The sequence below is a fragment of the Rhinolophus sinicus genome, linkage group LG03 (genome assembly GCF_036562045.2).
Source record: "Rhinolophus sinicus isolate RSC01 linkage group LG03, ASM3656204v1, whole genome shotgun sequence".
NCBI classification, from domain to species: Eukaryota; Metazoa; Chordata; class Mammalia; order Chiroptera; family Rhinolophidae; genus Rhinolophus; species Rhinolophus sinicus.
Window position 1 is genome coordinate 28197843 of NC_133753.1, and position 14755 is coordinate 28212597.

Consider the following 14755-nt stretch of genomic DNA (forward strand, 5'->3'; position numbering starts at 1 on the left):
ACCTCTGGCAGCTCCTGGGGCTCCGGAGCACGCTGCCGCTCGGTCCCCAGAGTACCCGGAGGCGTACCCCGACTTCGGTCCCGTTCAGCTTAAGCTGGTGTCACATGAGCCGCGGGGGAGTGGGAACCCGGGGAATGGGCGGGGGCGTGTGCGCCGGGAGGGGGCCGCCCAGTCCACCTATATGCGCCGCGGCCGGGCTGACGGATGCCAGGAATTCCCAATGAGAGGCGAAGGGGGGAAGTTTGGGCAACTCCGCCTGGCCAATGGAGAACCTCGGGAGGGCTCTGCCCCTTCCCCCCGCCCCCGCCCGCTTCGTTCCCGCAGCGCGAGTGTGTCCGCCCGGCTCAGTGTGCGTGGAGATTAGGTCTGAGCGCTCGCCCCGAGGCAGGCAGTCCGCAAGCACTAGCCGCCGCCGCAAGCAGCATCCTACGCGAGCAGCGCCGCGGCGGAACCGGGCGCAGGGGAGCTAGCCCGGCCCCGCCAGCCCAGCCCAGCCCGGCCTGACTCCCTCCCTACGCCGGGGCAGCAGCAGCCGCCGCCGCCGCCAGGAGAGAAGGTGGAGGAAGAAATACAGCCCCTAGCACGCGCGCACCGTCATGGACCATTATGATTCCCAGCAAACCAACGACTACATGCAGCCCGAAGAGGACTGGGATCGAGACCTGCTCCTGGACCCGGCCTGGGAGAAGCAGCAGAGAAAGGTCAGAATCTGTCCCAAACCGCCGCAGCCCCCCATCGGGGCCAGCTCCGTCCGCCTTGCTAGCGGCTCTGGGCTCGGAACGGGTTTCAGGCGTGCACCAGCGGGGGCGGGGATGCGCGGCCGCTGCTAGGTAGGGTGTTGGGTTACAGGCGCGGGGAGGAAGGGAGAGCGCCCAGCCGGAGCGCGGGGAGGTGGGGCCGCTGGCGGGCAGTTCCCCTTGGGGCTGGTGATCCAGGCCACCCGGCTGCCGCCGCACCATCCCCTCGTGGGCAGGGCGCGGGGGCGGTGCTCCACAGGCTGGGGCTGAATCCCCGGTTCGGTTGCTGCTGCTCAGGATCGATTTTCCTTTCCCTTCTCCGCCCCCTGGCCGCCTCTCCATATGGCGTGCGGTGGCAGCGTGCTCTCTGAGCCGCCCTGGGCTAGGTACCTGGAGGGAGCAAGCTGCACGGGACTCTGCGCCTCCCAGCCCGCAGACCGAGGGGAAAGCGGGCGCCAGAGAGATTGGCAGCCGCCTCTGGGTCGGCCTTAAGGTGGACCTGCTAGAGTGGGGCTGGGGCCGAGAAAACCCAGGGGTATACGCCGGCTCCCCAGCGGGCCCTGTGTGGGCGGGGTCAGGACGGCCAACCGTTTTATTGCTTAACTCGTGGTTTGTAGCTGCCTGCGGAGGTGGGCTTGCGTCTGCGTCCTGCCCCTCCGACCCCTGCTCATTCCTGAGAGAAGGGGAGTTTGGGCAACTTGATCTGAATTAAGGGGCTTCAGGGCAGAGGACTGTCTCCGAGGGTATTTGGGGTCAGTCACTGGGGATCACTGCTTAGCCACGGAGCCGCCTCCCAGGCTCCGTGTGCCGGGTGCGCACTCAGCCACACAGGCTAGGCTCGCAGCTGGCGATGGGACTCCGACACAGTGGCCAGTGGCAGGAAGAGGTCAGAAACCACTCTTATGGAGGGGGAGGGCGCCCCAACCCTCCCTTTGCTTCCTGCCTGCGCGGTGAGCTCTTGCCCCAGGCGGCCACGTACCCTGAACAACCCCCTCTTCCTCCTCCCCCGCTGCCCGCTCCCATCCGGTCCCTCCTCGTTCCATCCCTCCTCGCCCCACCCCCATCCCCCCCCCCCGCTGATCTGGGAATGGGGGGGGACAGGATGGCGCGTCCCTCTGGATAGTGCGGTTAGGGCTGGGCTTGAGGGAGAACGCTCATGTCCAAAAATGGTAACATTCATTCCCTTTTTTAAACTTAAAAGGGGGGGAGTTTAGGGAGCCGACTGAAGTTTTTTTTTTTTTTTTAGCCAAAGGCATCCTGTATTAGCTCACTCAGGAATCCTAAGCCCTTTTACTCACTTCATCAGACAAGCAGAGGTAATTTAAAACACACGCACAAAGGGCTTCCTCAAAGCCTGGCGTCCTGAGACCCTGGCCAGCTTCTGCTGGGCCCAGCCCTACACGGCAACATCGGAAGGTCTCTCTGCTTTGAGGTGACTTCTTCGAAATGTGGCAGTTGGTTAAGCACCCCTCCTCCTCTTCCTGTCGCCCCCCTCTGGGAGAACTGGGGGAGAGGTGTGACAGCCCCCCACTCACCTGCTTACTTCCTGGAACAGTTGGGCTGTTGGAGCAGAGTATGGAGTGGGCACTTGAGAGATTCCCCTGGGGACAACGCAGAGGGACTTTTTAAATAAATTTCAGGGTGAAACCTTCTTGAGAACAGATTTTGAATTGGACAAGATTGGTGGGATTAGGGTAGTGGATGTCTTGGGATCTTCCATGGAGAAGAGAAAAGAAGGAAATCCCTGTTAAATGAGCATGTACTGTGTGCCCAGGAGGGGTAGGAGTGACTGGACTGCCCAAGAATTAGGAATTAGACCCTTTTAAAGACTGGGAGGACTAAATGTTTGGGGAGCAGAAACTTACCTCCCCAGCACTGAGCACTGGACCTGAACATAGTATTATCGAATGAATGAATGTGTTATACTAAATGTAGTTTGGGAGAAAAATTATATTCCCTCTCTCCATATACCGGGGGGGCCAAAAAAATGTATGTACATTTTAAGGGATGTTATCTATGCTCAAGCAGTAGTTCCCCATAATCAGAAGTGTCTGGACGCTGATGGTAACCACTTTGAGCACCTCTTGTAATCGCAGAAGTCAAACGTGACTTGTATTCATCTTTTGTTATCAGTATATGTTACAATTCATACATTTTTTTCCTTAAAATGTGTATACTTTTTTTTTTTGGCCCACTCTGTATATTCATAAAGCTCTGGCCTGGGTGGTGTGGGTGTGCCCCAGGCCCCTGGGCAGCCAGGTGGGAACAGGGTCATTTGGGGAATTTGGTAATCTACGGGGCAAGCTCAACCGTTCAAGAGCTGGCATTGGCTGATGTGTGCCAGGCATTGTTCTAATCTCGTCACATATATTGTTTCACTTGTTACTACCAGCAGCTCTGTGAACCAGGCACACATGGGGATGAAGAAATTAGGGGCAGAGAGAGGAGGAAGTAACCAGCCTAGAGTCCCAGGCTAGTATGTGGTGGGGCTGGGATGCAGCCAGGTTTGGGGCAGGCATCTTCCCCTCCTTGTCCCTTGTTGGTGAGGGAGGCAGGAAAGCTGGACCTGGCATTCAGAGCCTGTCAGGATCTCTGGACCAAGGGGAGCCAACACCTACTTGGGTGGGGTCGGTGGAAGGGGCTGGCGGGACATGTCACAAGCTCCCGGCCTGACTCGGAAAATTTGGTCCAAAGTTTTTTTTTTTCTGCCATGAATTCTCTGTTACTTTGCATGGGCCTAGATTTCACCTAGTTCTCAGTGGGATATAAAGAAATGGTATTACATGTAGGGGATCAGACTTAAAGTAACTTGTTGCTTTTGACACCCTCCCTGCTGACCCTGGGAGGCAAGGATTGAGTGGGACCAGAACTGACAAGTGGACCAGAATCTATGTCAGACGGAAGCCGGAGAGTGAGTAAGTGAGAGGAATGGGGAAGAGACAGTGCAGTGGGATACAAAGTTCACTGGGTGGGAAGCAGAAGATCCTGTTTTTAGCCTTGGTGCAGCCATGACTATTTGTGAGACTTTGGGCAAGTCATTTCATTTTTCAGAACTCTGATTAGATCATTCAAAAAACACTTTTGGAGTATCTACTCTGTGCCAAGTACAGTTTGAGGTGCTGGGGATAAGAGGGCTGGCCAAGACAAGACGAAGTGTCTGTTCTTGTGGCACTTCCATTCTGTTTTCTCCTCTTGTAAAGGGGCTGCATTCCTGCCCTGCTCCCCCCCAGGGCTCTTACAGGGATAAGATCAAATGATGTGGTAAGAAGGACTTCCTTGGTGAATGGTGGGGCCTGATGCAGAGTAGGCAGCAGTCTGTGCAGGCAGGAGGCATGACTCAGGAACCTGCAGCGGTTGGCCGTGGCTTGTCCCTTCTTCAAAGAATGCTTCAGTGCAGAGTTCATCAGGCTGGACTCCCTGGCTCCAGACACAAAATGCAGTGGATTAGAGGAATTGACTGGCTTTCACAGTCTTCCTGACCTTCGAGGCTGAGCTCCAGTGCCACCTTTCCTAGGGGCAGTAGGTCTGAATGCCCATGTTTTTGGATTGACCATAGTCTCCAGTTTATTCCCCCACGAGGATCTTGCCCTTGTCTTTACATGTATGTGTGTGCTGATGTGCGGCCGGCTGGAGAGAACATAGACTTTGAGTAGCATCCTGACTCTACACTTTCAGACGTGTGACTTTGGGCAAGTTATTTAACCTCTGTCACCCTCCAATTCCTTACTTATAAAAAGGAGCTAAGACACCACTGTCCTATCCTCACCTTGCTGGGTTGACGGGAGAAGATATGTAAAATGGAATTGTCTGCTGTTAAATTTTACTCTCTCTTCTTAAATCCTGGAGGATCTGGTTTAATGTGTATTTCCACAGGTGTCAGCCCTGGGGGTTTTTCCATGTAGGAGTTTAATCAATATTTGTTGAGCCAACGGATGTTGAAACAGAGAAGTGGCCCTGGCAGGTGTAAGAATGTAGTTGTAAATAGGCCCAGATCCTGATTCTGCAGCCATGTCAAGCCAGGTTGTCAAGCCAGGTCGTGGGAAGAGAGGCCACGTTGTTTACACTTGCTGTTGGACTGCGTGACCATCGCAGGAGCTAAGCAAGACCACTGATTAAGGTGGAAGACTGCAAAGAGGGAGGCCTGCTGTAGGTGGGGAGGAGAGGGCCTCTGCCTGTCCTGAAGGTTAGGCCTCCTGAAGTCAGAGTGACGCCTGGCAGAAGTAAAACGAGAGAGGAGAGCATTGGCTCCAGCGTCCACCCTCACGCCCCTCGCCGTTCTGATCTTGCCTGCTTCCCCCCGTGCCAGTGCCCAGGGCGGCAGGGACCCAGCCCAGCCTCCCCTGGTCTCTGCCGAATCCCTACTGCCTAGTACAGAGTCAGACCTGCCGTAGGTGGTCAGGAAATAACGCTGAACAGTTGGGTAAATGGTGCCGTGCATGGTGCCCATCTCCTGGCTCGGGGGTGGGGGTGGGGGGGTGGAGATAGGGATGAAATGCTTTACATTCCACACAAACCACTCCATCCTGGAGCTGTATCTGCTTCAGCCTCTGCAGATAGACATGCTCTGGGCACACTGAATTCAAATCTCTGCCCGTCCACTGACAAGCTGTTTGATCCTGGCTAAGCCACTTGCCTGCTCTGTGCCTGAGGATAACAGTGGGGAAATGGAGACAGCAAGCATTCCTGCCTGATATAGTTGAGTGCCTGTTTAAACCAAGTAATGTATACATAGGGAATTTAGTATAGCACCTAGCTCACTAATGTCAACAATTTTGAGGAACCAGAGTTTCTATGGCCTTTACCCAATGTGCTTTGAGATAGGTGTAGTATACAAACCCACCTTAGAAAGAGCGAAGGTTGCCTAGGAATTTATGGGAGTTGTGTTGTCTTTGACCTCTGACCCTGAAGTCAGCTCTGGCTATTCAATGTCACTTGACCCCTCTGACTGCTTAGTCTCTTCACCTATACAGTGATGTAAAGTCCCTGCTCACCCTTTCCCTACTTCCTGGGTATCCAGGATGAAGAGATGAATGTTAAACTGCTTGTCAACTTGTTATAGGACAGGTGAAATGACCTCAAAATATGAATTTCCTCTAAAAGAGACAATCTGGGGTGTCTTCAGGACCTACTGTTAAGTAGCTGGGACATTTTTGCCCCCACCCTCCTCGTTACACCTCCCAGCAGCTTACCCAGCCCTGCTTTGCTCCAGGACCTGTTGCAGCTGCTTCCTTTCCAAAGCCTGTCCCATGTGGCTGCGCTGAGAACAGGTGTCTCACTGGTTGGTGAAGTGATTGACAAGGCCTGAAGGAGAGACCGACAGGGGCCTGGAGCATCGGGGCCAGCTGGCCCAGACCGGGCAGGCAGGCTGCTTCTGGCTGCCCTACGGCAGGTGTGAGAAGGCCTGGAGCTAATGAGATCCAGACTTTCCAGTTTTGAGTTTTGAGGAATGATGGGACCTCGAGGGGCTATTGGGGTCACTGGAGATGGACTTGTAGGAGTAAAAGGGTAGCAGGTTCCTGCAGGATTCTTGGTCACCAGCCTTTTCAAATGGAAAAGGAGGAAACTCATTTCCTGGTCTTACTTCGTGAAGACGAGCTGGAGACTGTTCCCAGTGGGTGAGGGTGGGGGTGGGAGGAGGCAGGACCTTGGGCCGACCTGAGTGTGACGAGGTCAGACCAAATGGGCCTCCTGTAGTTTGGGGTTTGTGGTTGGGATTTGGGCCTCCTATTTCCATCTTCTTGAGGAAGGCCTGGGGCTGGGCACCCGGCCAGTGTCCACAAACCATAAACCTGGCTCGAGGACTTGTCATACAAGACCTGGTGCCTCCTGTGGGTCTGGAGCGAGGGTGAGGCAGCACGAGCCTGAGACAGGACATCGTCACAGACCTGCTACTGTGTATCTCTAGGGAAGAGCGGGTGTCTCTGCTTCTCCTCCTTCCAGTCCCTTCGTAGTATGAGAACATTGACAATTTCTCCTTGTGGAGTCAACCAGTGAAGGTTGATTGAACCCCTCACTGGTATCAGATGCTCCACTCATGTGAGGTCGTGGAAATCATGGTTCAGGTGGAGCGGGAACCAGAAAGACACAAAAAAAGCACACCGGGCTGCGCCAATAATGGCCAGAAGTGTGGCTGAGACAAATGCCATGGTCACTGCAGGGCAGGAGCCTGCACTGTGGCCGGTGGTGGTGGAGACGGTGAAGGTGAACGGCTGGGGGCATTTGAGCGTCATCTCCAAGGATAGGCAGGATTTGAAGGTTCTGCTGGGGAGCCTCCCTTTCCTGGCAGCTGGGCTGTGTGTGTGCACGTGTGTAAAGGAGGGTAGGACAGGAGGGGAGAAGGCAGAAGCCTGGAAGGGCAGAGCAGTGGCATCAGCGGGTCATCCTGGCAGGGACTGCAAACTGCTGCAGGCTGGTGAATACCCCTCCTATGGTTCTTACTCATGGTCCTTTCCTATTCTCTTTGACCCTCCCAGAGCTGACCTCTCACCTTTCTGAGAGGCCAGACTGTTCGTACAGCTCACAGGTTGACCCTGGAGCCCCACACCTCAGTGCAGGTGTTGTTGGGACCATCTCAGCCATTTAACTACATGAGCTGCCCCATGTGTAAGCTGCCCAAGGTTTTCCTGGGAAGTGGTGTGCTGCTGAGGGGCAGTAGTGTGAGGGCATTGTCCCCACTGGCCCTGCTGCTATTGCCTCTGAGTGTGGTCAGTGGGCTTACATCTCTGTAGAAGGGCCCCTGAGCTGGCTGAGTTACTCACCAAGGATACTAGAGCAGTCCCGGAGCCCCAGCTCCCCAAAAGGTCATGGCTGAGAGGCCATGAGCAGAGGGAATCCCCTTAGCCTGGTTTCTTTGTCTTAGCCAGACTGGGTCACCCCAGTGGGACTCATGATTCAGTCCAGAGTTGTGTCTCCATCAGCCGAGGCATCAGCATCTTGCTAAGTACTAATTGTCTATACCTGGTCCTGACTGAGGCGAGGAACCTTGGGAATGGTGGGGGCAGGAGACCCAGCAAACCAGGGCTCAGAGCCACCCTGGAAGCCCACCTTCCTCTTAACACGTGATCAAGATTTCTCACTGGTTCTCAGGCTGCGCATCGTGTCCCAGAGTTCTTTTTCGGCAGGTGGGGGGTAAACATGGAGAGGGCTGGCCCGGCACGCTCTGCCCTGTCTCACTTGTTCTCCCCATGTTATGTCCTGCCTGGGGATTGTCTGGCAGAATCTCGATGTATGTGGCACCATGAGTCCCCAAAGCCACATACGCAACAGTCATGACCCCAACCTGTCCCCTCTGTGTGCCCATTCAGCCAGCCCAAATGGCGCCATGGGTTGCAGAGGGCATGGGTGGGAGTGGCAAGGCCTTCTTCCAGCTCCAGCCCTTTTCAGACAAATCAGCAAACACTTTGGCTGTCCCCGGCAGCCTGGGCAGGGTCATCCTCCCAGACCAGAGACAGGACAGGACTGGATTATTTTTTAAGTTAAATTCTTTTGCTCATAATAATGATAGCAGCTCACCCTTTCTGAGCACTTGCTAAGTATCAGGCACTGTCCTCAGAAGTCTACATGCATCAACACATCTGCTCTTGTGGGGTGGTTACGACTGTTACCCCATTTCAAAGATGAGAGAACTGGCTCAAAGCAGCCATATAACTTTTCCAAGATCACACAGCCAGCCAGAGGCAGAGCTGGGATCTGAGGCCAGACAATGTGGCTCTGGAGTTTGCCTCCTCACTACTTTGCTCTGCTGCTTAGAAAACTAATGCTCGCGTGTCTAGGAGTATTTAACAAAAGGCAAGCAAAACAAAACAAAACCCCGTGATGAAAACATTCTGGAATTAGAGAGTGGGGGTGGTTGGCAACCTTATGAATATACTAAAAACCATTGAATTGTATCCTTTAAACAGGTGACTTTTATGGTATAATAGTTATATCTCAAAAGACCCTCAGAAAATGCTAAGGGATATAAAGAAGGAAATGACAATTACCTGTCATCCCACCTCCCGGAGGTGAGCGCCTGCACAGGAGTTTCGGACACTCATCCATCCGCATCCCTCTTCCTCTCATTTGTGTCCCCTTCTTTCTCCTTCGCTCTTTACTCAAATGCCAAGGATCTGGGTTCCTGATGAGTGAGTGGGAGAGTGGAAGAGGAGAAAAATCAAGAAGAGCAGCTTTCATAAAAAGCATGATGTGGCCCTTTTCTTGGAAACTGCTGAAGAATAGATCACAGACAAGCAGAGACCAACAGAAGGCTGGGGTGGGGGAGGTGGGGGTGGACGTCCTCACTGGATGTCCGCACTGGACTTGCATCTATAAACCCTATTGGCTTGAGACCGCTTCTCACCTTCTGCCATCCCCAGGGTTAACAGGTTGGGGTCCAAGTAGGGCAGCTCTCCCCAGGGCCCTAGGCTAGGCTACGAGGGGAGAGGAGGGCCAGGGTCCTCCCCCAGGCAGCAGCTGCACCACTCAGGGGTTGCCTAGCAATAGTGGGAAAAGGTGACTTAGCCCACTACAGAGGCGGAGAATAAAAGGCAGCTGGGGATGGAACTCTGGAGTAGATGCAGAGGGTACTGTTACCCTGGAAACTGCCTGCTTGGTCCTTCCTTAGCTACCGCGGGCTACTGCTCCGCTGGGATCTGCTCTTCATGGAGAGGTTATGGGGTCCTCTCCAGACCTGTCACCCACAGGGTCAGGGGTGGGGACACAAAGAAACCCCTCTTGCACATGGCCTGTGTGTTAGCCATGTTCAGGCAGCGGCCTCACTTAATATTCACAACAGCCTTGTAAGGTCTGTGGTAAAATCACACTTCGTAGTTGAAGATCCTGAGCTTCGAGACGTAAAATGACAGGCTCACAGCTGCACAGCGAGAAAGGGCTGAGGATGAAGGTGCTGGACTCTTGGTGCTCAAAGGGAACCTCTCATTTTGATTGAAAGCATTTTACAAGCCCAAGATCTGGGAGGTGACACAAACACTGTCCACCTTCTGGGAACAGAGGAGAAGGTGAGAAAAGGAAAGGAGAGTTATCTGTTTTATATCAAACAACCAACCAACCAGTATTTATTAAGAACGTCTCGGTTCCCCAAATAAGTAAAAAGACTAATAGTTCACCCTGGTCAAAGGTTGCATGGTTCGGATTACCTCAGTCTGTCAAAAAACTCTTTGAGGAAGTCCTGTTATTTCCCTTGTTACAGACAGGGAAATTGAGGTTCAGAGAGGTAAAGGAAGTTGCCCAAGGTCGACCAGCTAGTAAGCCAGATGAGGAATGAACCTAGATAGAGTGACCTTGGCACTCATCTATTAACCAGAAGTACAGACACACCCTTGGCTAGTCTGGAATACATGTTTTAATTGAGAGACAAGGCTTACATAAATGAAATGGAACAACTTAAGATGGTGTATAATCGAGTACTCATTATGTGATTCATGATTTTTAACAATTATGCTTTCACATGTGGTTCTCTTTCCATTAATCACAATGAGCCGACTTGTGAGGTCCTATCCCTGTTTCGTAGACGGCATGTGAGGTTCAGAAGGGTTAAGTGCCTTTACCAGGGCCTCTCTCACAGCCAGAAATGGGTACAGTTGGTTTGGAATCTGGGTCTTTGACTGAAGGGTCTCTGAGGCTAAAGGGGTGTGAATGGGCATTTCTGAAATTCCTTTTCTTGGTTGAATACAGGTAGTGGAAGATTCTAGTTGTAGTTCTTCACATTTTCAGTAGGAGGAGTAATTCTCAGGAATAAACTCAAGTCCCCTGAGCCTGGAGGTCCCCCATGGCTTCCCTAGAGCTGACCCCTGCTTTTGGGGACAGGTTTCCCTGCTTTAAGATTCAACCACGTCCCCTCCTCTGCTGCTTGGGTTCCTTCAGTGTCACCTGCTCTTGTTGGTCCCTTTGTTTGGTCACCACAGGAACCTAACAGGCTTTGAACCAGGTAGCTGAGTGTTTATTTTGATTGTAAAAGCCTGTGCACATGAAACCCAAAGTTAGAGGTTCTTGCTTAAGCCTTGAGATGGTTAAGAAAGTTGGTGAGGGAAAGCTTAGGTTGGGGTGAGCAGCTCTGGCTTTAAGGTCTGGGCTGGGCCAGAGGGGACAGTGCCCTTCCTGACCTCTGGATTGGAACCTTGCCACCTGGGGTCTATATCCAAGGTCCCAGATGGTTCAGCTGAGGCTGGAGCCGTGATCCTAGGGGAAGGGAGCCTTTCCGACAAGTTACCTCCTCTACCTTGTTTTTCTGTTTCCTTGTTTTTCCTGTTTTGGGGTGGTTGGTGCTGTGAGGCTATTCAGGGGTGGTCACAGGCTTGTGATTTGAGACCAGGCCAGGGCTTGCAGGGGAGCATTTTTATGGGCCTGGAGATTTGTTTTTTAAAAGCCATCTGTAAAGCTGACGAAAACTGATGGGCATAGAATAGAGTGGTGCTCAGCTCTATTTTCAAATCATCTGTAGGTGAAGTGACACCAGGGGAGGGAACGTCGAGGTGGGTGGCCTCCTTCAGGCAGGTTTCCTAATGGAACTTGGCTTTCCATCTGGGAAGAGAGGCAGCAAGCCTTGCATGTGGGTGGGAGGGGGCTTGCTACAGTCAGACTCTATCTTTTCTCCTTATGTCCCATGTGGAAATGTCTACATGGAACAGCCTGTGGTTTGGGGCTTTTAATTCTCCTAAGTTCCAACACCAGGGAACAGGATCCTACCACCCCCCGTGTGAGGGCCCTGGGGGGTGGGGAGCCGGAGGGAAGGGCAGCAGCTTTGCTGAGGTCCCACTGTCACTATCTTAACCTCTGTGCCTGTCTGGGTCTGTGAGTGAGCGTGTGTGTATGCACGTGTGTGTGTGTGTGTGTGTGTGTGTGTGTGTGTGTGTGTGTGTGTGTAGCTCTGAGAAGCCCCTCTGTTGTTTTTGGCTGCTACCTTGACTTTGACAGAGGAGTGGCTCCCTTTCAAACACCGCAGACATCCTCCAGATAATATATAATGGCACTTTCCAGTAGAGTTCCCGATATTTCGGAAAGGCCTTTCTTTCCAGGAACCCAAAGTGCTTTTGCAGACTTGGCCCTGGGAGCTGGAGGAGGTGGCTCATGAATCCCGCTTTCCCGGAGCAGGGGAAGCAGGGCCAGACCCCTGGTTTCCTGCCCTTCGTCCCTTGTTTGGGACTGTTTGGAGCATTCTTCACATGCACGAAGCCCTGAGGCCTCTCTTTAGAAATTTGGATAATTTCCCAAACTTTAGCCCCAGTGACAGCCACCTTCTTTTTTTTTAAGTTAAGTAATAGTACATTTAGAGGTTCATTGTACATAATCAGCTTTTTAAAAAATTAAGGAATGTTGCACTGGAGTCTCAGTTCAGTGGGCTTATCTGGAACCCCTTTACTGGGGCTGCTTGGCATGGGCAGGGAGGCCACAGTGGGGCCAAGAGGTTCCTGGCTGGGGGACCTGCCCCCATTCCCCTTCCACAGAGCTGCTGGCTCAGGAGAAGGCCCAACTGAGACCCTCTTGTGGCCCAGGGAATATGTCTTGGAATATGGAGCCAAGCATCCATCCCCTACTACGGACTAACCTGGTACTGCACTATGGGCCAGGCGTGTTTCTAAGTGTTTCCCAGATATTAATTCCTTTAATCCTCACAACACCCTTATAAGATGGTTTAGCTGGAGGTAAGGAAGTTTAGAAAGACCTGCGAAGGCTCAGATGGTTGCAGCCATTATTTCCAGGTTTTCTTCTCTTGAGTCCAGTTCACAAAGACCATAAACATTATAGATAGAGTTGAGGCCCCTGCAGTCTTCTCCTTAATACCATTCCTTTCCCTCACTGCAATTCACTGCTATCCAGTTTGGTGTTTTCATTCCTGAGCGTACATTTACACAGTTCCTGCTTGTATCGTTGTGTTTCTGTGCCTGTTTAAGACTTTATGTAAATGGGATCATATGCAAAATCTCCCTGTGCACCGTGCCTGTCTGCGCGCACCTCTCCCAGGCCCTCGAACTGGAGACTCACCCAGCGCCCCGTTTCGTGGATGAGTGTCCTGGATGAGACGGCTGAGGCCTGGAGGGGCTGGAGGACTTGAGGGACTTACTTGCCCAGGTCACACAGCTGCTCACAGGTGGCAGGGGGGCTAGCAGTCCGGCTTCCTGCCTCTGTGGGTGGTGCTCTATACTCTGTTGGAGTTCAAAGACTTGCTGGTATTTGATGAGGGAGGGCAGGAGAAGTCAGTCTCAGTTTCTTTTCTTTCCTCCTGGGAGTTTTTTGGCATCGGGCTCTCTCCTCACCTGGGGGCAGCTGCACTCTTGCCCACTGTCCTCTTTTCCTGGGGCTCCAAGAGTCAGGTTTTTAGGGACTCAACATCACATTGCCCTCCTTTCTCCTCTCAGGGTAGCAGCTGTGCTTTTATTGCTTCTTGGTGAAGCAAATATGCAGTGACAGAAAGCTACTGTGAATGTATTTGGGAATGCTTCTAAATGAATTTCTATTTCACATCTCCCAGTGGCATCTTGGAGCGTTTGGAAGTTTGTCGTTCTCTGCACATAGAGTTTTGGAAGAGGCCAGAGGAAGGGAGGCACAGCTGAGCCGCTCTTGGCTAGGCCCCAGGGGCAGCCAGTGGGATTCCAGTTATGTCGCCCTGTCCCTGCCTGGTTTCCTGGCTCTGGCCTTTTCTTCCTTCTCCCCTGGCTCTGGGCCACTCAGCCCTTGCCTCGTTCACTTAGTGCCCGGGTAGAGGATGGGCCGGAGAGAGCTGGAAAGGACAGACGTGTTGGCAGCCTCATCGCACTTGCTTTGGCCACTGTTGTGAAACTCTTGGCTCTGAAGACATTTGGAGGGTTCTCAGGGGATGTCACTGCTCTATGAGTGACTTGGGGCCCTTGGATGATTGAAGGCGGGTTTGTGGGGGTCTCCTGGGGCCCACTAGTAATGGGTCTGTTATCTGGGGCTCTTGGAGGCTGTGCTACTGGGATCTGCACACACTCATGCCACCTCATCCCAAGCAGCTCTCTGGCCTAATAATGCGGAAAGGACAGCCTCTCTGCACCTTCTCTTCTCCTAAATGCCACCCCGCAAGGTCCCAACAGAAAGGAAGCAGAAGGCAGGTGGACCAGGGTCCCGCTGGACCCCACAGACTGGCTAGCTGGAGGGTCCAGAGGTTCTGTCTGGTTCCACAACCGCTGGATGCTATGGCTAAAGAAAAAAGGCTGCTGTCGTCTCACACTCCAGAGAACCCTCAGTGCTGGGGCTGGAAGGAGAAGGAAAACAAATGTCCAGGTTTTACTTCCTCTGAGGCCCCTGAACCCACATAAGAGGACCAGAAACTCCCTAAGATTTTCTGAAATAAGGGCCCCTGCCAAATGCAATAAGGCAGGGAGCAGAGGGATGGGTCAGCATGGCCAGTACCTCGGGAGAGGAATCTCAAGTGGGCTTCAGGCCCAAGGAGGAAAAACTGCAGCTGGACTGCCTAATAGGGAACTGGGGGCCTGTGCTGGCTCTGCCACCCAGCAATCAGACAACTGGGGAAGGGGTGCCAAGAGGTGTGGCAGGCTCAGATCCCATCCCAAGTACAAGGCCGGCAGCTCCCCTGGCCTCCAGCCTCCTGCTGACTCCAGGGCACACCTCTGAGGCCAAGGAACCAGCCCCTGCTCTGGGTCTTGGGCTCAGCCCCATCACTGGAGTGGTCCTGGGTAACTCGGATGGTTGTCACCCAGCATCTGCCGGAGGGTCTCCTGCTGGACTGTGGCTGCCACCCCCTTGCCAAAGGCACTCACCAGCACCATTCAGCACATCCAGTATTTGGTGAGTGCCTACTATGTGCCAGCGGGAGGCTCCTGAGAAGACACCGTTGCTCAGGATGTAGAACCACATCTACTCCCCAAGACTGGGCCCCCTAAATAGAGAAAGAACGCAGCTTTTACTTATTTGGAGGAGAGGGAGAGGAGGTGCAGGTAGAAAATACCAGCAAAGTCAGTCTGGCTGAAGATCTCTCTAGTAGCTTGCAAAAAACAGCCCCAGTTCCTTACCCTGCCTGTAACTCTGAAGTGCCCTCTCAC

General features: G+C 53.2%; 1 protein-coding gene across 3 annotated transcripts in view; it reads left to right on the top strand.

Moving 5' to 3' along the window:
* Window positions 1-209: 209 nt before the first annotated feature.
* The window catches only part of ACTN1 (actinin alpha 1), an 88803-nt gene continuing 74257 nt past the window's right edge, over window positions 210-14755 (top strand). For 2 of the 3 annotated variants that reach the window (XM_019733475.2, XM_019733477.2), the window contains exon 1: window positions 323-701. In XM_019733475.2, coding sequence (XP_019589034.1) covers window positions 597-701 — 105 coding nt within the window. In that variant the 5' untranslated portion in view covers window positions 323-596. Of the gene's footprint in view, window positions 702-14755 lie in introns of all 3 variants that reach the window. The other variant, XM_019733476.2, reaches the window with a different exon arrangement.